The sequence below is a fragment of the Haliaeetus leucocephalus genome, unplaced genomic scaffold, assembly GCF_000737465.1.
Source record: "Haliaeetus leucocephalus isolate CR32 unplaced genomic scaffold, Haliaeetus_leucocephalus-4.0 Scaffold2, whole genome shotgun sequence".
Classification (NCBI taxonomy): Eukaryota; Metazoa; Chordata; class Aves; order Accipitriformes; family Accipitridae; genus Haliaeetus; species Haliaeetus leucocephalus.
This window is the reverse complement of record NW_010972438.1, coordinates 7,489,105-7,515,745: the sequence shown is the minus strand read 5'-3', so window position 1 is coordinate 7,515,745 and position 26,641 is coordinate 7,489,105. Positions and strand designations below refer to the sequence as shown.

The 26,641-nt window shown below is 39.4% G+C and overlaps 1 protein-coding gene across 4 annotated transcripts in view; it reads left to right on the top strand.

Moving 5' to 3' along the window:
* The window catches only part of SLC25A26 (solute carrier family 25 (S-adenosylmethionine carrier), member 26), an 88,930-nt gene that overhangs the window by 9,577 nt on the left and 52,712 nt on the right, over nt 1-26,641 (top strand). For all 4 annotated transcript variants that reach the window (XM_010570871.1, XM_010570880.1, XM_010570861.1 and 1 more), the window contains exons 4-5: nt 10,508-10,612; nt 12,030-12,077. In XM_010570871.1, the coding sequence (XP_010569173.1) occupies nt 10,508-10,612; nt 12,030-12,077 (153 nt within the window). The remainder of the gene's footprint in view (nt 1-10,507; nt 10,613-12,029; nt 12,078-26,641) is intronic.

Genomic DNA, 26,641 nt, shown 5'->3' with positions numbered 1-26,641 from the left:
GATGTTGAACCAATTTTAATTGAAACATCCGAAAGTTTGTCTCTTCACTGGGGAGAAGGGATCATATGGTTCCACAGGGCAAGGTGAGGACAGGTATTTCAAGGTGAAATTCCAAGCTCACTTGTGTATTCCAGTGTGTTGCCACTTTAGATACTTTTGTGATAAGAGCAAAGTGTGTGGTTCATCTGTGATTAGCATCTGACCCTCAATATTAATAACTTGGGAATTTTTTTTATCTGCTGTGGAGATGTGTCAAATAGGAAAGCTTCTTAATGCAGGAATTATCTTTTGGGGAATTCAGCTAGCTTTCACTACTAGTCCTAACTTGTTTCTTAGAAGAAGCAAGCCCAAATGCAAGTGAGTTTACAATTTACAAATCACGATTCTGTAGAATGATATTTTGAGTGTGCTTTTAATTAAAATAAAGAAGGAAAGTGCATGCTTTATATTATTTTAGGCTTTGGGTTTTTTTCTGGAAAAAAAAAAGGCATTTTAGACATGATGGACAACATCATGTTGTCTATCTGTCTCTGTCCACAGATCGGCCCCTTTTTCCCTCTGCCCTGGCAGTATCTTTCGAAACAGTTAGCTAGCTTCAGTTTAATAGAACAACAGGAATCTCCAAAAGTGTGTTGGTATGAATTCCATGAGAGTAACTGGCTAGGTCAGAGAAGAAAGTTGCTATTAATGCCTGTTCTGAGGAAAAGGCAGAAGCTTGAGTCAGACAAATCCACAGAGTAGTATCATGAAAGAATCTGCAGCAGGATAATTGGTGAGGGCTTTACAGTGTTGTAAACCCTAGAAGATCAGCTTGCAGGAGCCCAGTCTAACAGAGATGAAACAGCCGCTCACATCAGACATGGAGTTAAGATTTCAGCTGTTTGAAACTCCAAAACTTGCATGTTGGAAGATGCAGCTTTTCAGTTCAACAGGCAAGTTGGACGCTCTAGAGAAAGTTGCTTCTAAATCAACAATTGTCTGCTGCAACAAAGAAGTGATTTAGTACTTACTGTGTCTAGACTTTGGGCTAATAGCTTTGAATTTTTAACTGTCCCTTTTCTAAGAAAACTAATAAATGGACAAAACTGTTCAAAAAACGAAAAACCGCATTTTCTGCTTTGCATCCTGTCTTGTCTCAACCAGTGTAGTATGGGCTGGCAGACCATAGTATTCAAAGTGGTGTCCAAAGTCTGACAGCAGTCAAAGTTTGATGGGACCTCTTCCACAGTACTTAAGCTTTTTTTGTTATTTTCATTGATCAGTGCCTGTCATTTTAGGTGTCTTTTGTGCTGTTCATATCTGGATGCATATAGGCATTGAGAAGGGGAATGTGCTGACCCTGGCAAGATGAGCAATGGTGGGGAGTGCAGCAATGTAGGTGGTCTTTTGAATTAATCGTGGTGGATTTTGAAATATTCATAAATTAATCTAGGTGAGGTCAGGTCTGTAATACAGATGCTGCAGGATTTTTGCCAAATCCTTATGCAGAAGCATAGCTGAGTGGTGTTTGGAAGATGGTTGTGAAGGTGAGACTGCTGCCATTAAGAACTAGTGGAGAAGGAGCATAGTTAGAGTGGATGGAAACTGAAATTAGAGCTGCAGCTGAAAACTGGTTGTAAATAAAGATGAATGGAGGCATGAATCCACAAATGCTGCCAACAAATTCATCATACAAGTAAAGGCTGAAACAGCAAATTAAGAACTGTTGAACACCTAACCAGCCCCCCGCACTGATCTTCTCTTGTATGCTCCATGTTAACTGCATGTATTGCCTCTTCTTCATCAGCTGCCCTTCCTAGATTGCATTGTGTTATCTACTCAATTCAGGGCTTGGAGGACATGTTACTTTGCAGTGAAGAGTAGAAGCTTGATGGTTGTCATCTCTTTTCTTTCAATCCTAGGACTGATACTCAGCTGATGTAGAAATATTTGTAGCTCAGAGTGTCTATAGAGGAAAGCTAATTTGGGTTAAACAGTATAAGTGAGAAATAAAGAATTTAAAAGTATTTCCTGATGGATTTCCTGGCTTGCAATGTATTCTGCTAGAGTCAGCTTTGGAACTGTCTGAGATGGTTTAAGGTAAGTTTATTCCAAAGTAAGGCTCTGTACAGGGCTTGTCAGGAATAACTATTTCTGAATAACTCCATATGTGGACAAGCCTGTAATTCTTTAAGTGAAAAGGCTGTAGGAAAGAGTAAGGGATCAATTAAAGGAAAATACTTGATAAAATACAATGCAGTTGAAATTTCCGTGTTCTGGGCCAATGTAACCCCAAGAGACTGAGCAAATTGTAAAATACTAGTCATCTTTCAACAGGAGACTTAATGTGTTTTCAGAAAATATTGCCTGTGTTCTCTTGCCTGGAATCTCATTAACATTTGTCCTCCTGTAACACAGCCTGACCCCTCTTGGCTCCTTGGAAACAGTTTTATGCTGGATGGGATGCACCGTGCTACTTTTGCTGAAAGAACAGTTTGGCTGGTGGATGTGATTAGTTTCTTAAGCCTTTTAAAATAAGTCTAACAGACTCTCAGTGGTGGAAGAGTTGATGGGATAGATTGGATCATGCAGACAATTCTGTAGGTTGAATTAAGGGTCTACTCTTCTTTGGCTTTAAGACTTTCTGTGTTTCAATGTGGTAGTAATTTATGATTCAAGCATCAACCAGGTTAAGGAAGATTTTTTTTTTTTCAAAAGCTATTCAGCTGTCTGATTTTTTTGCCACTCAAGTTTAAACTAACTGCTTGTGACTGTACTGAGGAACTTCAAAATCTGTGGGACACTTAGCTTGTGCTAGAGTACAAAAGAGATGTGCATAACAGCAAGCCACTTTCAGTAAATTTTAGGTTTAGTTTTAAAAAGGAAAGAAAACTACATTGATTAAACTTTGAAAGACCAATTTAATTATGCAAAGCACACAAACTTTCGAAACATCTGCGGTGAGAAGTAATTCTGTAAAGTGTTTAGTGTCAGCCTTGTCGGCTTCACAGGCTTTCCCTGTTCTTTGCCCATTAACTGATATAATTGAGGTAACAGTTTCTCCTTGCTGTGAAGAGGACTCAGCGTGGATTTCCACTGTTCAAGGACAAAAGTTTTCCAAGGTGTATCTGATATGGCTGATGGAGAGGTCGGCAGGGAACCCACAGCAAGTGTTGTAGAGTGTGTAGCTGGGCATTTGAAGAGCCACACATGGGGAAGGCAATCTGAGAGGGGCAGAAGCCCATGTTGAGAGGACTACTGAAGTGATGGACAAGGAGCCAGCTGAGGACTTCAGGCAGCTGGGGTGAAAAGGCTCAGCCAAGATGGCCATTGTGAAGGAAGAAGTGTGTGGTGGTGCAGATGATGCTCTGGTGCAGGGAGGGAGTTCTGGAAAGCAGTAATTAGGAGCTGACTTAGGTTTGACAATGACAGGATGAAACAACACCCTGCAAAACAGCTCTGCAGATTCCAGGTGAAGTCATCTAAGGTGGAAACTTGGGGGAAGTTGAAAACATTTGTGCAGAAGCTCTGTTTTTCCACATGCTTGTGACATTCGGTCCCTATGAATGGTCTCATCTCTGAAATAGTATGTTTTTAAGCTCTGGGAAGTGCTGAGATCTGAGGGATCTTGCTGGGTGAGATTGCTCTTTGAAGAAATGTTTCCTGCCAGCATACAGGGGAGCTGCAGTTAAATTAATGAAGGCCCTATTGTGTCGGTCAGAGGAAAAGATGGGACAAAGAGCTTGGCATTGTCTAAACTTTCCCATCCAGAGCCCATTAGTCAAAACTTGTTCTCTCCATGGGGTTTAAATTAGGAGTGGAGTCACCTGTTCATGACCCCAGCAGCTTTGCACAGGACTGAATTTAACTGTGCTGGAAGGGCACATCCATGCTGTGTGGGAGGGGAAAATAAGATTAGCATATTCTGAGGTTTTATTTTGAAGATGAACACTTTTTCTCTGGGGCTAGCACTTAAAGCAGAAACTTACAGTGGATTGTACATATATTGGGTGGTTTCTGTCATCTCTGGAGACAATTTCCTCAGTAAAATAGGTATTAACGCTTTAATTGTCCACTTCAATTGTGCTTTAGCAGGTAGCACAGCCTGCTGACAGGCATGTGTGGAATGACTTGTTAACAACTTGAGTTGTGACCCACAGCAAATTACAGACCATAGAAACTTGTATTTTTGTTCTGCCTTGGTCAAAAGGGCAGCAATTATTTAGATGAAGGTTTATTGGAGTTTGAACTGTTATGGGTCTATGATTGCAGCAGTTCAGGCTTCTCTGTTCAAAGAAAATATGAAACTAAATGACAAATGTGTATTTCATGTTTCTTCTTTTTTCTATTAATTTTCCTGGTGGTGGAAAGGGTGAGGCAGTTCATCTTCCATCTACAGATACATCTCATGTTCCCCACTTCCCCTGCTATCTAACATTCCCAATCCAACAGTCGTGACCAGAGTTTAGAAACAACTATTTGGAGGATGAAATACTGTGCTAATCTCACAATATTGCATTGAAAAAGTTCATTTTTTTTTCTTCTGTTGGAGAGGGGAATCCCAGTGAGATCTGAAGAACCAAACATAAACTTACAGAGTCTGGAGAGGCATGAAAAGCTGCAGTGCTGAATTCAAGGTTTGTTGAGAGCCTCTGACTTGAACCAAGAGGGAAATTTCCTCCTCTTCTTCAGGATCCAAAGGAAATCAGTGCAATTTAAGATCTCTCAATTTTAGACTTGCATATTATTTTAATCATTCCGTTACCTGAAGAATGGAAAAGGACATTTTTCATGTTTCAGATTAAAAATAGTAACTTCCTACTTAGAAGGGAGCATCTGACATAGAAATTGAGATGGTCAGGTTATGTCATATTTATTAACCTATTTTGGGAGGAAACATTTTTTTATATTTAAGAAAACCAACAACAAACCAAACCTGAGCTATAAGGTAGCTTTTGTCTGCAGGAGGATGGCCAGGGCTAATGAAGAGTATGCTCCAAATAAAAACAAACACACACCAAGCCCATTGTTATTGCTTCTTATCTTTGAACAGGGTTTTAGGGTTGCTCCTTTTCTCTTGTTCTTTCTACATTATGTTGGAGCAGGCAATCCTTCTGACCTTCAAGAACAGGGTGAGAGCTTAGGATTTTGTTACCAGATTGACTGCAGCCTAAACATATGTCCTTTGATAACTCATAGCCTCTTTGTTGTCATTTTTGTGCAGCAGCTTTTTCTCCAGAATTGGTTAGTGATTATCTTGCACAGGTATTGTGAGGTTTAGTTTAAAGTCTCTGCTCTCTGGATACAAAGTTGTATAGTGTCATAAATTAGATTCTTATTTGATTAAGAATAAACTTATGCAAATGACATTTAAGAGTAACTCTCCCCAGGTTTGTTTCTTTAGTTCTGTGTTAAGTATTAAATTATATTTATATGGTGAACATCAATTAAAGCTTCCCAGCCTACTCAGACAGATAAAGTCATTAAAACTAACCTCCTGCTTGGGAAATTTAAAATTAAAATTCTTTAGAAACTGTTCTAAAGGGCTTAAAGCTGCAACACAGAAAAGTTTTCTGGAGCTTACCACATGTTTCTGTACCCAATTTTCAAAGCAGGCTTAGCTATGCAAGCCAGAGATTTGCTCAGAGTCACTGAAGCAGGTTCCTAAATCACAAGCCACTAATGTATTCCAGAATGGTTCTCTGTCCTCAGATTACTCTTCTCCTGCCTTGTAGCAGAATGGCTGGCTAATTACTAACTGGAAAAACTTTGGTTTTGATCCTCACCCAAGCTCAGGTTAGTGCACAGAATAGATCAGCTCGTTAGCCAGGAGCACATCAGGTGCCTGCATCTTAACAGAATGGGCTCTTAGTCTTTGCTCTTCAGTAGCCTGTCCTAAGAGCATGGGTAATATCTGTCTCTTACTAAAGATAAGAAGTGTTCAGACTGTATGGTTGTGGGAGCTTTTAAGACTGTGATTCAGATCATTAGCTGTGCAAGGTGCATGCCCAGCTGCATAAGGAAATGCTTTCTCAAGCTTCTCTCCTTAGAGGTACAAAGCTGGTAATAGTGTTGTACCAGCTGTGTCCCTGGTTCTGAGAAAAACCTGCCATTCATCAACCCAATTTAAATACCCAGCATAAGCCCTTAACAGCAACTGTAATTCATGCTCTGTCCTCTTTCACATGTTTCTGGGTACATATGATGCACATATCTGCCTGCAATGTTTGTGGTCAAACTGTAATACAGGTGCCTAAAAACAAATGCACGTTATCTTTGATTCTCTACTAAATCCTATAAAACCAGTCATGTAGAAATGGTTAGCCTGGAGCACAAAGGATGGAAGCAAAAGGCTGTTAATCTAAATAGGATATGTTAATATTTGGACAATAATATAGCTCTGAAGACCAGGAGGAGTTTTGCTCTTTTCTGAAGATGTTCTCACTGTCTAGTGTTTGGCTTTGCCTAAAGGGCAGAACATACTGGACAGAGGAGCAAAGGACCTGCTAGTGAACTAGAAGTGATTCATAGTGGTTTGCAGATAAGTGCTTACTCCAGAATTTGCAGTGGCAATGCAATGGGTTCTTTCTAGTCCAAACAGCTACTTCAGATTCTTTGTCACGTTAACCACAAAATCATTAAAAAAAAATTAAAAAAATCTCCTTTTGGTTGGGAGTTTTCTTCAGCCATCTTCACAGTAGGCAGTGTTTGCTGCTGGTTCCTCTGAATGAGCAGTGAGCTGTGTATATCTTGTAGGTTTCGCAGTTCCCTGTCTATTGAATCATCAAGGCTTGGATGACCTACTTCCACCGAACCCCCTTATAAGCAGGGCTATCCCATCTTTGTTCTTTTTTATTATGTGTCTTGTGTTATTGTCTAGAGAAAAATGCTCGGTAGCCTTATGCTGAGGAATTGGATGAGTACTGCCTAATTCTGAACAGCTGCTCCAGCTTTAAGTAGGATTGGCCCCCATGCAGAAGTTAGTGCTTTAAGATAACGTGTTTCCAATAAACTTAGGTGAGCCCATGCAAAAGGCTTTCTGCAGGCTCCTAGTGCTATTTGCAGCAGACCTTATTTTCTGTTAGCTACAGCCACGTAGGAACAGATTTCGGATATACTGAAACAAACTGTTTAAATCAGTATATATAAAAACACTTTGTGTTGACTTCAAGGCACTTTTGAGACTTTAATTGCACTGGTCATTCTTCACGACCAGTCAAGACATCGCTCAGAACAACTAGGGAAGTCTGGTTCCAACATGAATCTGACCAGGAGATGGCAGCATTGATGTATGCAAAGAGTATCCAGAAGTTAAAACACCTTTCCCTGAACTGGCAGAGGAAAAAAATTACCTTCAGTTAATTGAAAGATATACTGTCTTAGCAATACATAGGACTATTTTGTTAACATTTACCTATTTTTAGCTTTTGTCCCTAACTGGCTAATGCAAGTCAGTAAATTAAAAATGCACTTAGGTTTGTGTCTAATTACCAGGTCAAAGGGTGACTCCAGTAATGATTTAAGACAAGGATTTTGAGATTCAGTACTCTTTTTTTACAGAGTCGGTTATAGTATTAAAAGGCTGGAAAGATAATAGATGCTAATATTGTCATTTCTGCATACCTGCTCTGTAAACTAATAATAGCTTTGCTTGTAGCTATAAAATTGGGTTTTGTTAAAGCTTAAAACTAAAAATCCTTGAGCCTTTTGTTTCAGTGTTAGTGTATTCCTGCCCTTATGGTATGTATACATGTGCATTGACATGGTGGAGAAAGTCTGAAAACTGGAGAATTGTATTACCTGACCTGGTAAATACCGAAGGAGCTTATAGGGCAGCACCCATTTTTCCCCTGAACTTGGTCTGTAGGATCTTGATTTTGTCTTTCTCCTTCCATCAAAAGATGGGAATAACTCCTGGCTCCAGAGCTTGTTTGGAAAAATGAGCATGGCCTCTAGCAACACAGTGCTGTTGTCCGATGCCTTAATGTTGGCTGAGGTAGCTGAGGGCCCTCTGCCCTACCCTCTCCATGGCTGGCTGTGCAGATGTTTGACAGAGCTAATTTGCCACAAGGTCATCCCCAAGACAGGTAGGATGCATGAGGAGTGGCCTGAGTTTGGCAGGCTGTATTGTGCTCTTCTGTGGCAAGCAACAGGCTACATCTGTGTGAACAGCCAAGAGATTAAAAAGCAATTTCTTCCTGGGATCTTGGCAATTAGGGAGGTGAATGGGCTTCCATTGTGTGAGGTCACATTATTGTCTGTCTTCCATGTTTATTTATCTAGTAGTCGATGCAGGTAAAAACAGATGCGTGGACAGTTACTGCGGAGCAGCTGCACAGTTGTATCTTTTACCCTTGCTCATGCGATTTGCTTATAGCTTTCAGTTGTCTGAAAATTTAAGTATGAATTCGCTTGGTGCTGTGTTATCACACTGGTGCTGCTAGAACATATGTAGCTAAGAAAGCAAACTGTGGAGATGTGTTCTTTTAACTTTGGCAGCGTTACCTGGAAGGTGCTGCAGTGATTGAGGTCTGGCTGTAATAGAATTGAAATTTTTCTGCACCCATCTGTCCTAGGTTGTTACTTTTTTTTTTTTTAACCTTGTAGGATAATAAGATACATGTGAACTTAATCTTGCATACTTCCCTTTAGAGACCTGTGTTTGACATCAAAAGACTGCTTGGATTGTTATTGATAGTAAGGTACACATGTAGGAACAAATAAGGTAATACGCTGTAAGTTCAGGTGCACAGCGAAAATGTCGCCGTTCAGTCTGATGTTGGCAGTGGCAGCTCGTGGCTTTTTTTAGTTCCAGAAGTGCCCCATGGAGCCAATCTGACAGCGCAGCCCGGGTGACACGAACCTTTATTTCCTTTCATAACAGCACAACGTAATCACTGTTTTTGTTCTTGTGCAGCCACAGACTCCCTTGTAAGCGCAAATTCAAATGGGAGAAACATCAAAGTTAATTTGAAATGAAATGCACCCCAAGTAGTCCGGGGGAAATGGAGACATTACTTTGTAGCCACCCTTCTCCTGCCAAAACTGCAGCACCCCAGATGTCAGGAAGCCACGCCGTGCTCTTTGTCTGGTCTTGATTGACTAGATTGTTTTCATCCGAGCCTTTTTAAAGCTTTCCTCCTGTCTCCATATTTTTAAGGAATAAAAAGCTAATATAAGGACATGGAGTGTTATGAAGCATGAAGTTCTATAAATATTTATGCTGAACTATCAAAAAACTTGACAGTTCTTATTTTCTTGACAGATTGGGGTCACTTGTTATTTTTGACCCTGAGAATTGAAGAGCACATGGAGTTAGATCTGTTTGTAATGACTTTTGGATATTGTTGTCTGGTAAACTTGTAGGAATGTAACAGGGCAACAGACTTTTTCTTGGTCTCTTTGTGAAAATGGAACTTAAACCTTGTACTGCCTTACCCACAAATAACCACTCCAAGTTACTGTTTCTGTGCAATCTGGCAGTGAATTCCGGAACTTTCTTTGGCCCACGTGGGTTTCTGAGTTAGCAGCTTGGTTTGCCACTTCAGATGGACAGCTTTCACCTAGGTTGCCCTTGCCTTGAAGTACTCGGGGATCACCTTTACATCTAGGAACCGGAGTGTGTTCCTGAGCCCAGCACAGGATGGGATCGAGGAAGGCTAAAAATCTGGCAAAAGCCCACAGTGTCTCCAGTGTTTTGCCACCAGTCCCAGCACTGCTTTAAGTATCTCTGGGGTCAACAGAAGACAAACTCTTCTTAAAAGTTTAAGTGCTGATAAACAGGCACTTTCTAGAAGGATGAGAGGCTTGTAACGCTCTGACGCTTCAGGATCCTCATTCTTCAAAATTATGTGCACACAAGCTTAACTCCTACCTGAAGCTGAAGTGGCAGGTGAATGTTTTAAAGCCAGGTCTGGCTTTTTCAGAAAAGCGGCAGCCACATTATTACATCCAGCTGCAGGGGACTTTCTTGCCTAGTAAATGAATTGTGTAGGAAAGAATCAATCTGATGCTTCACCTTGAATGAAATCTAGTGTGTGTTTTAAGGTAAACCTTGAATATATTGTGTGCATCTAAAGCTAACCAGAGTGTCTCTTGCTGTCAGTCACTAGAGGGCACAAAGGAACTACCTAGGAAAGAATTTTGTTCTTCAAGTCCTGAATCTCCAGTTTCGATCTGTGAAAGTGGGGGGAAAAAAACCCCCGTGGCTGCAAAAAGACAGGATGGCTACAAAATTTTGTTTCATCGGTGATTTTCCCCACCTAAATCTACTTCTGGTTTGGAAGGTAAAATTTCAAGGGTACTTCCATTTTTCTGTTAGTATAATTTTGTGTTCAGGAAGTACGTAGCTCTAAGAGCAAATACATAAGCTGCTCATAAACAGCTTTTAAGTTCAACTCCTATAATTACAAAAATTATTTCCTCATTTCTCAGCTTTCTGTACTTGGAACAATCTCCAAACGTGTCTGTTCTATGAAAAGTAAGGCAGCAAAAGGAATTGCTCTCTGAATATACGGTTCTTTTGCAGGTTGCATGCCTCATACGGGTTCCATCTGAGGTTGTCAAGCAAAGGGCCCAGGTTTCTCCTTCCTCAAGTACCCTCCGGATTCTCTCCCACACCTTGTATCATGAGGTGAGTTCAGAACAAAATTTCAAAGAAGTTGCTTCATTCTTCCCACTCAGTGCCATACATGTCCAGAAGCATTCCTACAACTTTATTCCAGTTCTGTGCTCTCCCAGCACTTTCCCATCTATTATTCTGTTGTTAAAAGCGATTGGCATGTTATACTTAAGGAAACCAAGCCCCCACCTCTCCCATGTGCATGCACTTACATGCACACTCTAAACTTTTTTCTCCACCTTTTATATGGGATACCTACATTTAAAAAAAAGAAGAAAAGGATTTAGCTTTCCAGTTTCCAAAGCTCTGCTGTATTTATGCAAACAGTCCTTCTCTGGGACAACAAAACATTGAGTCTCTGTATCTAGAGTTTGTTGAATGGTTTCCAACTTTTGAAGGAGGCATTGGAGGGGATGTCCTAAAGGCACCATTTCAGGGAGGCTCTGTAGGAGCTCTGGAAATGAGTGCTCATCCAGTATTGGTAGCTTTTGAAAAATAAGGTCTTTTGTAATCTTTATTGTGGTTATGCTGTTCCTTCCTGTAAAAACCTGTTCACCACTGTTTTTACTGAGTCTCACAAGGGGTGTTTTTCAAGTTGTATTCCATAAGAGAAAAGTGTCTCCTGAAAACACTGTGGGGAAAAATATTATATACATTTCTGTGTGTAAAAGCCAGGAAAAAGAAGACATAAATATGACCTCTAAATGATCCACTTCTTTTTTATTTGCTTGTAAATTAAAACTATTGTGATAACCCTGCGTAAGAGGGTTGTTGGAACTTCCTTCTGTGACTTAGTCATTCTGCTCTAAAAGCTGGTGTTCTCAAAACCATGTGTTTTTCCCCTTCTTTGTAGCTGGCCAGAGAACAGTAAGACTTGACAAAGTCTGGAATATATTGTCCTATAAGATATTAAACATAATTTTATATACTCTATAAAATCAAATTTTAATTGTTTTGAATGTTTTCAGCTGGTTAAAACTACAAAATATTTGTCTTGATAAAAGCTCTGAATCAAGGCTAAAAAGGTGGACAAAGGAAGCTGTCATCTTATGGGTTCATTTTGCATGGGCTATTTAAACAGAAGAGCAGTAGTTTCAAAATATTTATGGGATAGTGGATACTTCTAGACCAAAATATTGGGCAAGTAGAATTTGAAGTAATGTGTTTCTGTGCCTTCTTGCTGTAAGGTATATTTTCTTCTCTATAACTGATTAGTCTGAACAGTGGTTAAATGATCTTTGAAATAAAACCCTCCGGCTTGTAAATCATGGAATACAGTATACAATGTTATAATCAATGTAGTCAATTTGCAAGAAGTTCAGGTCTGACACTCAGTAAGGCTGTAATGCTTGCCTCGTAATCACCGATAAATTGTGGTCTTTGGCAAACTAATTCCCTATAGCTGATGCTTTCTTTTATTGGTTTACAGGGTATTCAAGGACTTTATCGGGGTTATAAAAGCACAGTATTAAGAGAGGTAAAACACTTGTCTTTCTCTCACTTTTTTTTTTAATTGATTCTTTTGCCTCACTTTGTTTTCTAATAAGAGATAGTAGTACAACTGAGATCAATTGCTCTAACCATAAGCTCTAAATCCTAGCATATTTCATTCTAGCTAAGTTACTAGTCTGTAATTTAAATAGAATACTGATAATGTGCACTGAGAAAACTGTGATACATGCAGAAAGTCATCTACCATCCTGTCTTTCAGTTCTGTTGCTGCTAAATTGTAAAAAGATGGAAATGTATATGTTAACATGATGAAAACCATAAAATAAAGTACTGGAAACTTCCTCAGGTCTTGTGATTGCATCATGTGAAGTATGTATGCCAACAATGGTGAACTGGTGGCATCAGGCCAAGTTTGGCACAGACAGATTTAGGCTTTCTTTAAATATATTTGTCAGCAGATGCCAAGAGATTATCTGTCATCTGTATATAGGGACGGTTGTGCTTGCTCGCTCTCTTTTTATGTGTGAAAGAAATGCATTTAGTCATCCAGTCTGTAGACATGATATGGCATTACTTAACTCTAAATCAGAAGTACTTCACTGTCGGGGAAAAAAACTGGAGCTAAAAATATTTTGGCCGGCTTGCCAGAAAATAGTTCCTAAACTAAAATCTCTTCATAAACGTACTGTGAATTACAGGATTAGTGTCATGGAAGTGTTTGATACGCTGTGTGAACCGAAGGCAGATTATAAAAGAAGTAGAAAAACATACTGATGAACTCCCAGTCTAAAACTGTTTTAGAATCAGATCCCAGGAGGTCATCTTTTGACAAAGCATAAGTTGCACCATGAGTACTTCAAATAAGAGACGAGGCTCTATTCCTATGAAAATGTAACAGCTGTTGTCCAGGAAGGGTTCTTTACGTACTGTGTTCAATGTGATATGTGTGGGTTTGTCCTCTCCTTATATAACTCAACTGAGTAAACTAGGTTTGGATCTTTGCTGCTTTTGTTTTTTAAACACAGGATCAGATCTGTTGGTTGTGTTGCCATTGATAATGAAGCCAGTTGCAGAGGCTTTTTTACCCTTCATTCAATAGCTTTGCTTTTAAAAGCCTTTCTTCATGCTGAAAACTGTTTTTAGAACAGTTATGTTAGCCAGCTCTTGTTACAATTACGGAGTAAAGATAGATATTGCCTAAAATAAGAAATACCAAATTTAGTGTACCTAAAGTGCTGACAAATGGTAATGCACTGCAGTCTATTTTAGCAGTTTTGAGTGTTTAAAAAATTAGTTATTTGTGCAGAGATGACACCTGCTTTTCTGAAACGTAACCCCCACCATAGCTTCGTGCTGTACTTATTTTCTGGCTCACTAAACACATGTTATTCACTCAGATTTCATTTGGAGACAGGCAAAAAAGGCCAACGAATCATTTTGATTTCTCTGAGGGGTTCTGAATAAATGAATAAATTTAGATCGCATTGAATACAGATTTTGCATACTAACAGGTAGATAAAACACATGGTTATTACTGGGTGCTATTCTCCTTAAAATTTGTTTTGACATATGTCAGGGTGGTAATTAATTTGCAGACCATATTCATGGCATAGTGTGTGACCCCGCTGAGATAACTTTGTTTACTCAAAATGGCAGCACTTTGTTGGAAATTTAATGGGGGTCCTCTCCATTATGTATACTCATAAAAGATCCTTCAGAACTGATTTCAGTTGAAGTATTGCTTTTTGGGAGAATCTGTCCAATAGAATGAGAAATAAATGATTACCAAATGAAATGTGCTTTCTTTTCAAAATGAAACAAATCATAGGTGATGTTTAAAAAAAAAAAAAAGATTCTTTGAATTTAACACTGTTAAGACTGTTGCATTTTTCTGACACTCAATATTGTAAAGCAATGTCCACTCAAATAAGAACAGTGTATTGAACCTTCAGCTGGAACTGTTGTAAGCCTGACATTTAATCTTGGTATTTTCCCTTCTCTTTAAGTACACTTCTTCCTTTAGGGAAAGTCTTTATTTTCAGATAAAAATCTATATTAATTCATTATCAGACAAATCCAGGTAGCTGCATAGCACATATAGACTGATGTTTAATTCCAGCTGACTTTTATAAGTATAAAGGTTTCTTTACATGCTTTGGTTCTTTACTTACACAAAACCCTTTGTTTAGTTACCATGGAGTGGGATTTTTGGATAGAGGGGTTTCAATGCATGATTTTTCATTTAAAACATAATAATTGAAAGAGGCAGGAATATTGATGCCTTTCTGATGATGATATTCTTGCGCTGGCAAAATTATTGAGCCAGAATTTAAGGAAGGTTAATTTTAGTTGTTGCATCAGGATAAATTTTTGCATATTACATAAAGCAGATTTCAGTGCCTGGACAGAGATATGCTTGCCAATTGCTTGGGCTTAAGTGACAAGGAGTCTGTTTATAAAGGGAGTACAATGTTAAAACCTCATCTTTTTACTATAGCATAGTAGATCTTTTCAAGACAGCCTTATTCTGCTCGATGTAATCTGCTGCTGCTGCTTCTGTTTTGGTGCAAGGTAGTTGTTTCATCCTTCATTTTTGATTCTCAGTCTTTCACTTATCCCCTTTATCTTCTCATCAGAATACTTTCTGTACAGATGAATATTAGAAGAGAAAGACGATGGCTAAATATGTAATGCTTTTGGAAATAACTTTGAGTGAACCTCAATGCTTGGAAGTTTTGGCTATGACTTCTACCTACCTCCTTTTTGGTGCCTCTTCTCTCACATCTCCATTACATTTTGGTCTTTACATCTTCCTTTGATGTAGTTATACTGAACTAATCCTAAAATCGAAAGGGAAGCGAGGTACAGTGCATCATTCTGTTGGCAGTAGTAGCCCAAAAGAGACATCCATGCTCCAAGAGGAAAGCTTTTGTCATAAAGCATAAAGTGGGAGTATGGTTATTAGGTTGCTGAATGAGATTTTGAATAGATGGCAGAAATTGGAGGCTGTGAAATGATGTGGAATTCCCATGATGTCACTTCCAAAGCAAATCTAAGTGAGAATTGTCCTTTCCTATGGTGGTAGTGTACCAGTGTGCATTGGTGTGGAAACTGGATCATGCTACTAAGAACAGTCAATAAACAGGTAAATTTATTCATGTTTTCCACAACAGAGAGAAGTTCATTTGTAAAATCTCCAGCTATCTTATAACAAGACAGGAGCAGACTATAAATCCACTGTAAATCCTCTAGAATTTCTTAATAGGAATGTAGTTCTGCTGCTGAGATCTTATATAAGCAAATGGAGACAGATTTTTAATTCCTGCATAATTCATTTTATTAACTATGACCAAGTAGAACATCTGTTAAAATTCCATAATGTTCAGTTCATGGGAAAAAGAGAGAAACCCCTGAGTTCTCGTTGGAGCTTTTCCATTACCATTAATGTTACAGGACTCTAGCAGATGTCTTCTCATTCATAATAACATCCTTTAAGACAACACAAAAGAAAAGGAAGTGCCTTGTCCAGTTTCCCTGTGTACAATAACTCGCTGTACAATGACTGACTTCACCCTCTGTGTGTCTGTGTGCAGGTTGCAGCTTCGCACAAGCAGTGCCACGGTTAACTGTAGTGTCCCTTCTGTTGTGAGTTACCATAATTTGGAAGAACTGAGTGGGTGTTCTGTGTGTTTTTAATCTAATTTGTCACTTTTAAAAATATTGCAGATGGACTGGGCCCTAGCCCAGAAGTAGATTCAAAAGGAGCTAAAATGAATATTAAACGCTTCCTTAAAGACAAAGAGGATGGAGGATGACTGGCTCTTTGTAGTTCACAGATGTCTTTAAAGGAGACCGAGAATCGCTTTCAGACATCAGTCTTTGCTGTGCAGGTAGCCCTGAATAAGCTTGTCTTCTGTGTTGCCTCATAGACTTTTCTGAGACAATTTGGGCTCTCTGCTTGTGGTGGCCTCCATTCAGGTAGAGGTGGTAATGATGCTTTACTTGACAAAAGAACTCGTCTCGGAGCTCTGAAATTGAAAGAAAACTACTGATAAATCTGAACCCACTCTTGTACAGCATGCTATTGATCTTACCCTCAGTGAGGTAGCCTAGTCATCACTTTTGGGAGCCCTAGTTTTTTAAGTTAGTACAGTTCTGGGTTGGTTTGGGGTTTTCTTGTTTGTTTTTTTTTCTCTTCAGTGTATGGAAGTTGGAGCCCTAAGTGGATAAAGGCAGCTACTGCTGTCTTGGGAGGGAGAGAGCACTCCATGCTATATTCATTTTGGGGAGAAGAAGAACAGCTAGTTCAAAGTATGCTGTTGCATTAATGAGTGGCAGCAGTGTGACAAACAGGCAACAAATTCAGGCTCTTCCCAATCTCAGAAACCCAAGAAGTAATAATGTCTCTTCAGGAGGAGGTACTGTTTGTTGTATGTATGCTGTAGAACTAGCGTCCTGTTACAATGTGTATATCAAAAGGGGTATGGAGGATACGCAGTGCAGCCTATGCAGATGAAGGAGTTAGCAGAAAAAAAGACCAACAAAAAAATCCCTTCTTAAATGACTTACTGCCTAGGAGAGGGAATCTAAAGGCATGCCTGCTGCATTTTCCTGAATTTAAAGGGTCAGTGAACAAAGGATGCTGAGAAGGGTTGGTATAAAAATGTGAAACCCAGCTGAGATATGTTGTCCCTGTTGACTGAGGGAGGGAGGGGATCTCTGAGGGCTGAGCTTGATCGGGAACAGTCTGCAAACAGGGAGCCTAGTTTGTTTATCTGCTAGAGGTAGTTTTGCATGCTTTTCTTTTGTTAGGACATCTTTATATAAATATCCTGTTCTCTTAACTGTTAGAGGTTTTTTTTAAGTTTATCTCTGTTGCTGCAGGACAGAAAGAATGTTATTAATATATTCTTTTACTTGCACAATTAAAACTTTGATCTTCTATCATTGTGTATTACAGAGCAGATGTCGATAGAATAGACAAACAGGACACTATCTTAATATTTGGAAAAATAAACATCCTCCTTGATGAAATGTGTGCGGTATCTGTCTTTTGTTACCTTCTGGTAACAAAACTGAGCTGGTTTTATTTCATTTTGCAATTTTAGATAGGTTTAACTAGGAATTTGCCAGGCAGGATCTCTTAACGCTGGGGTTTAGGCTTCTACTGAGCAACCAGCATTTCTTCGGCTGAGGTGTTTCCATATAGAACAACAACAGTCTCATGAAAGGGATAGGAACTGTAAAATGGATTAAATAGCTAGTCCTGCCATGTGGAAAACTGTGCCGAAGTTATGTGACATGATTAATGGGAGGAAAGTTGAAAAATAAGTCCCTGCTTCTCCCTCTCCCCTTAACACTATTCTGTCTTGGAAAGCTTATCACTGGAGTTGTATCAGCTCTTGTATCACTTGTACACTTGTATCCTTCTAGATACCTATATTCAAGGGATTTTCATTTTGAAAGGTGTATAAGGGTTAAAGGTAATTCTTGTGGGTAAGAACAGGAGACAAGTCCATGCTCTGGGATAAGGGCTCAGGCACATCTTAGCTGGTGACCTGGGACACTGATAAATGGACAAAAGGAGTAACTGTCCTTTGCTGTTGCAGGTTATGATCATTACCTTCTCCCTGCAAACACTGGAATAGTACTTGGAAATGAAAATGGAGATCTCAAAAAGCACTTATAAATGACTTTTACAGACCACAAAATAACCCTGTTTTTTCTAATTTACTAGTTGTGGGAAATAGGTTTTGTGACATGCCTGAATGGCAAATAAACTGGCCAGGGTAGACGGAGACTTAAAGCAAATTCCTTCTTGAAGTTGGGGGTGTCTTTTGGTCAAACATGTGCAATGATCTCAGATTTTCCAGTTGAACACTCTCTCAGGCTAGGTGCAATATTCATATATACTGCTTAGAAGCGGAATGCAGCCATCCTTGCTGCCATCAATTTGCAGTTTACCAGTGGAGCATACAATTATTGCATTTGTCTGACATCAGTGGATATCTTCAGATGAAAAGAATTTCATATATGCAGAGTGTTTCTGTATTTTGAAAACTACAGCCTTGCATCTGGGGTCTTTGAACAGAAAAAACACTTTGAAAACTATGTGCACTAAAAATGGCCTATGTGATTTGATAATGCAGATTCTTTCCAAATGAATGTGTATGCAAGCAGAGTCTTGCAGGAAGCGTATTCTACTGCATGCTTGAAATTGAGATACTATTTCCATACATTCCCTAAGCAGCTTACTACAGCATTTTTGCAAGTGATTTTCTGCAGCATTCATGGTGTAGGAATGTGTTTTGTGGGTCAGTAGCAAAACTGTGGGCAAGAACAAGCTGGGAAGAAGAAAATGCCGAACTTTGTTCTGGTTTTCTTCATGCTGTGATATTTTTGTTTCTTTGTTGTGTTTTTGGTTGTTTTTTTTTTTTAATTTTAAATAACCCAAGAACTTTATTCTTTACATTGGTTGCTGTTGATTTTTTTACATGTTTCACAATGGTTTGAAGAGCACATTCCACATGCTATCTCCAGTGGAGAACATGAATTTCCCCATTCTGTTTCCCCACCTAAATAAAATGATCTGTGACAAAGTATCAGGAAGGGGTTGCAAATCCCTGGTGAAGGAGAACACACAAAAAGTATCCCTTTCCCTGCTGAGAAGGTAGGACTGTAACAAGGAGGAGGACAGGCACCAAGAGATAGTCCTCATTGTAAAAGGAGGAGAAAAGGCTTAGAATAGCAGAAGTAGTAAGTAACAAATAAAAGTGATTACAAGGAATATTTAAAAAAAACCCCACAACTATCTGATAGTGTCATTGGAGGACTAACAGCTTTCCAGGGCAAACTAAGGATATTAGAGTTAATGGAGTAACTGAATCTTCAGTCATTGTAGCCTGATAGCATGACACTGAAGTCAGGGGAAGCCCCTACATGTCTAATGGGATTAGACAGTTGTGCCTACTTCTGTAAAATCTGGCTGGCTTTAACACTTGTGACTGTTTAAAAGTAAAAAGGAAGAGTCAAACAAAAATTTGTGGAATTTTTGGCTGAGTGGTGGCTTTTAGCTTTAATTCCACAGCTACATTCCACTATGGGCAACTGTATTTCGTATGTCTAAATTTTTTTTTGTAGTTCTCAGTGGGAGACAAGATTTCCTGTTTTACCAAGTTGTAGAGTAATCCTGCAGATGGCTGAAGGGTTGCGGGGCTGTATCTGGTGAAGACTGCATTTCGTTCGTGGGTGAAGCAATTTCTGTATGTCTCTGCTGCAGTGGGTAATTCTCTAACCTTGAAAAGATACGTGCGTGTGGTGTATCTGTTTATATAAAACCTGTACAAAGAGACATATGGATGCATGTACATGTAAAAAAGGTGGTATTGTTTTTAATAATACCTTGTCAAGGGTCTTGACTCTCTGAAGCAGCTAGTCCTATAAATATGTGTGATCAGTCTGGAACAACAAGCAATTTAGCAATTTTCTAAAAGTACAGGACTGTCTTTCAAGGATGAAATTCTTGCCTGAAGTAGACCAAAACATGATTTTTACAGTGGAAGACTTCCACCGGCAGAATCACGCTGCTGTCAGTATTAATAGCAATTATCTGGTTTTCATACTTGGACTGCTGTTACCTAGTTTCTCTACATCTGCTAAAACCAGAAACAGAGTTAAAAGAATCAGCAATCCAAGATCAAAAGCTTTTTCCCAAATTCCTTGTATGATGTTATCTCAGCCAGCGGTTCTGCTTTAACACAAAGACCCGAGTGTCTGCTCTGGTCAAGAGAAGATGCACTTCAGGACCTGAGGGCATAGTGGGAGTTCTGGGGAGCTGGACAGCCGTGGGACTAGGAGCCCAGGGTGTCTGCTTTCTGCTTGCCCTTGAGCTTGGTAGTGACAGAGAGCCTTTAGCACTTGTGAGTCTCCAGCCGCTAATTGAGTGGTGGCTGTCATCTTGCTGCTTCTTTTATCAGAAAGATGATATTTTCAGAAGGATGATGTTTTCACGTTCTGTAGTTTGTTGAAATAGTTCAGCAAGAGGGAGGTCTGAAGGCATTGACACACAAGCTCTAGTGATTTGCTTGGGAGAGTCCCCTCTCTGTCGTGGGGTTAGCACCCCTGTAGCTTAAAGTAGCAGGAAACAGTGGGCTTTGAAGCTGGAGTTCAAAGGACGGCCTGACATATACTAGCTTCTTCTGGTTCTGGTACAGGGTAAGGACCTCTGGCAGTGGGGTGAGGCAGGCAGCTGGGGAAGATCTCCTCTTAAATCATCCCAGCATTGATTGTAAGAATCTGTCATCCATCCTCTCAAAATGAAAATACAGGTCTGCATGTATCCGTAACAACGTGACTGTCAGTGGTGCTGGTTTTGGTGGGAGCCTTAGTGCTTGAATTACCATTTGTGCAGATTTTTGAAGATGGTGATGACTGTGACCTTTCATCTGTAGGTACAGCAGCAGATTTGGAGGGATGTAGCTAAAGCATGTAGGAGAGAGGAAAGTGTGTTTAATCTAGACTGCTGCTGCTGAAACCATACCTTCCTTTGACCGTAATAAATCCACCCAACCCTGACAAGTCACTAGATTTTGACACATATATATATTTTTTTATGCATATAATACTTTGTCTGCTACTTGTTTACATTACATTTAATGTTTATATATAAATATTAGGCATCTACTGAGAAATATGAAACTGAAAAGTTGAATTTGTAACCCAAAAGTTATGGTGAAGGTGTGAAGAAGAAACCAGATCTGTGGCAGAGAGCTTATGTAATTTATCACAGTTATGATAATGTTTGGAAGCATGGCTAGAGAGGCACTTGTGAGAGCGCCTGCTACAAGAACAGTTCTTTCAAGTACTTAATACAGATCATGCTTCAATTTTTTTGAAAGACTATCTTACTATTATCTTGCAGGAAATAGGAATTGATTCCAGTGTTTTGACTGTAGGAGAAATGACCCCAAAAAAAGAAAATACTGAAAGTCATACCTAGCTTCAGAATATTTTAAGGGCTGGACTTGGCTAGTTTCAGCAGATGGAATAGATGAAACAACTTTCTTAACTTGTTTAAAGGAGAATCTTGGGGTTGCACTAGCAATTAATCCTTACAGCAACCATTTCGGCCAGTTAAGGGAAAATAAGTTAATTTGGGGCATGGGAACTCTCGCTTCTATTTTAAAAAAAAAAAAAAAAAAGAAGGATTGGAGCACAGTGACCTTTCTTCTGTTTCTTCCCTGCTATGGTCATATTGACTTCAGTGCTACAAGCTGTCATACACTAGAGGGCACACAATGCCTGTGCTTGCTGCAATACCAGCCCAAGGAAATGCCTATCGCAAGGGATCTAATCTTAGGATGACCCGTGGATCTTTGCTTTAATCCTGCCTCTCAACCCAGTTGCAAAGGAAACATAAAATTTGAAATGTTATTAATTTTATTTGACTCTGTGGACTAGTGCCATTGAATTTCCTGGGACTAACTTGTGTGAGCAAATGGAGTGAGATTTAGTTTGGGAATGATTTTATGGATTCCTATTTCTTTCTAGGTTTTCATTTGATATGAACTGATTGTATAAAGTCTATAGGTCTGTAGCATTCCCTGTGTATTCTTGCCTAGTGGAATGATGCTTATGTGATCATAAAGAAGAGAAAGGAGGTTGTATGATCCTGACATGTTACAGTGTCCACAGTGAGACTTCATAGGTTATATAGTAAGCTATTTTAAATTTTATTTTGGCATCAAATTTTGCCAAGATTCTGCATTTCTGTAGCTTATCTTTTTTTAAGAAAAATATGATAAGCTTTGTAATCTTTGGGATAATCCCCATGTGGTGTGCACCTTATTTTGAGAATCCCATGTGACTTTGTAGTTGGAAATGCATGTGGGGGATGGTTCAGGAGGGACGGGTGGTAATGTGATTTTCATTATTTTTATAGAAATGTAGGCAAAGCAGGCCTGGTGTGTATACTGCAGATGGAAATAGTGTTATTAAACCAGGCTCTTATCTCACTTTTTTATTTTTCTGTTAATTTTATAGAAGTCAATAAAGTGTAAGCTCTGCAAATTTTCTTTTTATGCTGGTTGAATATGTGAAAATTGTGTTCTTGCTTTTCAAAGCCAGCAGGTCTAGCTACAATAAAGTAGAGCTTGGCCCGAACGTTTTGGCATCATGCTGCAGATATAGCAACGCTCAGGTCAGTCTGCCAGATCTGGCTGTCCCAGGCTTGAATCTTGCCCAGTTAAGGGCTGCTAGTGGTGCACAATATGTGACATGGGTGAAGTTCTGTCATGAGTCAATTGAGGCATCTCGATGCTCTTTTAGACAGACTCCCAAAAAAAGAGGGAAACGTAGCCCAGGATACTAACCCTGCTTTCCCATGGGAGAACAGCTAGCACACTGTATTCTGTGTTTGCATTTAACATTGTACAGTCTCTTAATGTAAAAGAGAAGACCAACTAAAGAAGTATCCATGCGTATCAGAATAAATAATATGCTCGTACCTCAGTGGGAGGTTATCTGCTCCATTCTTGCTTTTGCTGATATGAAATCCTGAAGTGCAATAAAACGTTTTAGGAGTCTCATGAAATACAGGCACTTAACTGAATCTTGTCTTGCTGACTTTAATGTACTGAATGCCAATTAAAGCAAAATTTGGCCCAGTATAATTTTGCTACTGGCTACATACCTCACAAGTTTTGGGTGGATGTTTTTTTCCCCTTTTTCACCAACCCTCCTAGCATTTTGCCTTCTGGCCTGTACAGCTGTGCTGCTAGTATACTTTCTATTTCTGGAAGTGACCCATGCAGTTAGGTCAGTTTGTTTTAGCCTTGCTTCTTGTTGCTGAAGTAGAATAGCACATTTCCCCTAACTGCATGAAAGCCAGGGTAGACAATCTTGATAAATATGATTAATGGGCTTCCTTGCTTTGCTCTGCAGCTGAAAGCTTCCTTGAGGTTCTGTGTCGACTGGGCTACAGCTCCCCAAACCAACCTTTACATAGAAAGTATGCCTCAGGTTCAATTATGTTATTGAAGATACTTTTATTCACAGCTTTTGCTATAGGAAAGTCTTTGCAATTGAAATACAGTAAGAGTCTGAAGAGGTAGCATTGGCAGGAAAAGCAATTCATAAATATGGGCGAGTTTGGATTTTTTCCCCTCTGTCTTGTTGCCTAGAAGTTTGTTGGTTATGTTTCCTGTGACTGAAGTCTAGGGTTAGTGAGGTGTTTAATTCCTTGCCCTGATCAGCTGGATAGTAACTACGATAGGAGGTAGTAGCAAGTGGTGGTAGCTTTGAGTCGATTATAACTTGTCAGTACATGGAATATATTTGCAGGTTACTGTTATGTGTATCTCCAGTAATGTGACTTAAATATGGTATTCACAGAACTTGGTAGAGAATATCTTTTGTGTTGTCACTTTTGTCAGAAGGAAAACCGAACGAGTATCACATTATCTTGATGAAAAATGTTATCTAGAGGCTCCAGCAGTTATGCGACTGCTCCGTCAGAAATTGAATTAAAGCATATGGGGGGAAAAAAATCCCCACATTGATGTGAGTGACAATAAAATGTGTGACTGGTATCGAGGAACATTCAGCTTGCACCTCTCTATTAATTAGGAAACACTCAAATTTGTGAGGGTACTCGGCAAATTGTCATTAAAATTCAGAAGTCAGACTTCTGCCCTGCATGTGGGAATTGCTCGCTGCAGCACAGGCTGAATCCATCTAGCTTTCCTGGTGGCTGCTATGCAATTGTAATTGCAGGAGCACATCAGCATTCTCAATAATTGAGTACAAGTCTTAATAGCAAATAATCCTCTTGAAGTTATTCCCCCCTCCACTGCAATCAAAGGAGAGCTTTGTTAAGGCATTAACTAACAAATTAGCTGCTAAATACTGGTAATAACCTATTTCCCATAGATTGCTTTTTAATTATAGTCTAAGCAGTGTGATTCCTGAAATCACTACTTTGGCAAACCAATGTTTGTGGTCATTTCCAACCACTGTAACTAATTGGCAAAAAAGTAATTTTCAAAGTCTTTACTAATACCAGAGCACACTTTGCTTCTATATTCCTGCCTGCAGAAATACTTTATCAGTGTTTCTTTTCACTGTTATTAGTATTTTAATTTAAATATATTAGGCTGTGCTGTGAAATTGTTTTGGTTTTACTTCCATGTGCAATACATGTCCTCATTAGATTTTTAGATAGCACAGATATTTTTCCACTTAACTGTTACAAGAGACTTTTTCTATGAGGGAGGAGGAAATAACCGCTTTATTTTTATATGTGTTAGTTAATGCAAACTATTTATTTTGCTAATCTGTGTCACAGCAGCCATTTAGAAAACTAAATTATGTTTGTCTTTTTGAGGGAAAGGGTATTTTTTGTATATTCATTGCTTTTCCTCCCCAGATTTCAATAAAGGCTGCATGTCTTCCAATATATCATTCTGCTTCCCTTCAGACCTGACTTTTTTATAAGGGAGCACAGCCATCAAAATTGGCAAGCGTTAAGCTTCATAATTAGTTCAATATAGTGACCAATTCTGTGAATTACGAGTTCAAAGCAACATATGGACATGGATGAAATCAGATTTTGGCATTTCTCACTTAGATTGTTTCAGGACACTGCTGGAGCTTCTTTGATCTGTAAATAACAACTGCAGTTCAGTGCCTTACTTAAAATACATCAAACACATTCATGACTTTTGCTTTTACATGTAGACCTCACTTCTAGTTACAGTTTTGAATCAGATTAATAAAGCTATTCATGTTTTGGGATTTCATAGAGAAAGCTACCAAAGATAGCTCTCTTCATTCTTCATGTTTTAAGAGAAGCAGCAAATATTTCTCTGTCTTAATGTGCACCCCAGACTACATCAACAGATACTTTCTGAAGTCAAAAGCGACCGTCTCCTGTATGGCAGATCCTCTACAACCTGATGGCAATGGGTGTCTTCCCTTACTCTTTCAGCCCTATAAAACAAGTGAACCAAAGGTTTATTTTCACTGTGCTATGTAGTAACTTACTTCAGCAACTCCTTTCCCTGCTGTAGCTTGCACATAGCAGCCTTTTTCCTAGTTCTGAACTTTGTGGTGGTTTGAGCTATGGTGTGCCATCTAGCAGACAGTAGTTGGAGATAACCGGACAGGCTCTATTTGTTACTCCTTAAAGATATACACAGGTGCTGACCTAGTTCAGTAAGCATCATTGCCTTTCAATAGTTCATTAAATGCACTATCTCTGGGCTTATCAGTTAGTTATAAAAGGGCTGTATGATTTCTTGGTAGCAAAGGAATGTGGGGAATTATGGCTTCTCAGTTTTTTACCATAAGCTTTCCAGCTGGGCAACTCCATTGCTTCTAATTTAACTCCCAGTGTTTTGCTTAGAAAAGTTCAGCATTCAGTGGTAGTGCAGGGTTTTTTTCTGCTGCATAGTTAGTATAATTACCTGAGTTCTACACAAACACTTAAGAGTTGTTTTCATAGTGCTTTGGGGTCTACTGAGATAAAGTTCTTGTCCTAAACAACCCCTAATATACAACTTGGTGAAAGTTCACTGCAACCTTCCACCTCACGAAAAAAACCCATAAGCTTGAAACTTAGCTGAAAGACAAGCTTCTTCTCGAAGCAACCCTGTCCCTTTTCTGTTTATAGAACCTTGATAAGATGCCAGATACCTCACACTTGGAGCATTTATTTTCTATGAGAAAACCCAAGCAGGCTTGTTAGACTTTGCCTGACGGCAGACAGACATCAGACCCGTGTTCTGTCCGATCCAGTATCTTGTCTCTCCTTGGGGCCAGATGTGAAATCCTTAGGGAAGTCAGGAGGTAGGAAAGGTGCCCTGCAGTGTTTCAGGCTCACAGCTGGCAGCTGTTAAAAGGCAAGCATTCAACCTCCTTTCAGTGAGTCCTTGTTCCTACCAGCGCTCCCAACAAAAATGACTGTAGCAGTAGGTACTACAAATCCTAAACTTTTACATTAACCTTTTAAATGGATGCAGCTGGCTCAGATTTCTTACACCAATGACTGATATTTGGGGGGGTGGAGCGGGGGGGCATCTTATATTTGTTACTTGGGAAAACAAATGATCCTTCCTACTTATTCCCTGTTTATCTTTCCCTTCAAGACTCCTGCAAAACACCCTTATTTATTTCTGTATCCTGCCCTGCAAAACATCATCTTGTACAGATAAACTTTTAGTTTTTGTAGGCCAAATCATGCTCCCATCAGTGTTTTCCTGCTGACTTCCCTCTCAGCAGAATTGTGGGGCAGTAAGTTGGGGCACGACCCAAGACCATGTGTCTCCTAGACCCGTGTGGCAGAGGCTTCTCCAGGGTGACTGCATGGTGGTCCTTCACCTTTGTTGCAAAGTCTTTTGAGCATTGCTGTTTGTTGTCTGAAAAGTAATAACCAGAAGAACAGCTAACAAAGCTATGGGCAGAGAAGATGTTTCAGAAAGAGAAATTCTCACCACGAGAATTCTTAGCAACTTTGGAACAACTTCATCCCACACCTGCTGTGCTTGACAGAGGATTTCTCTTCTGTGTTGAGGGGGGGGGAAGCTGTACACA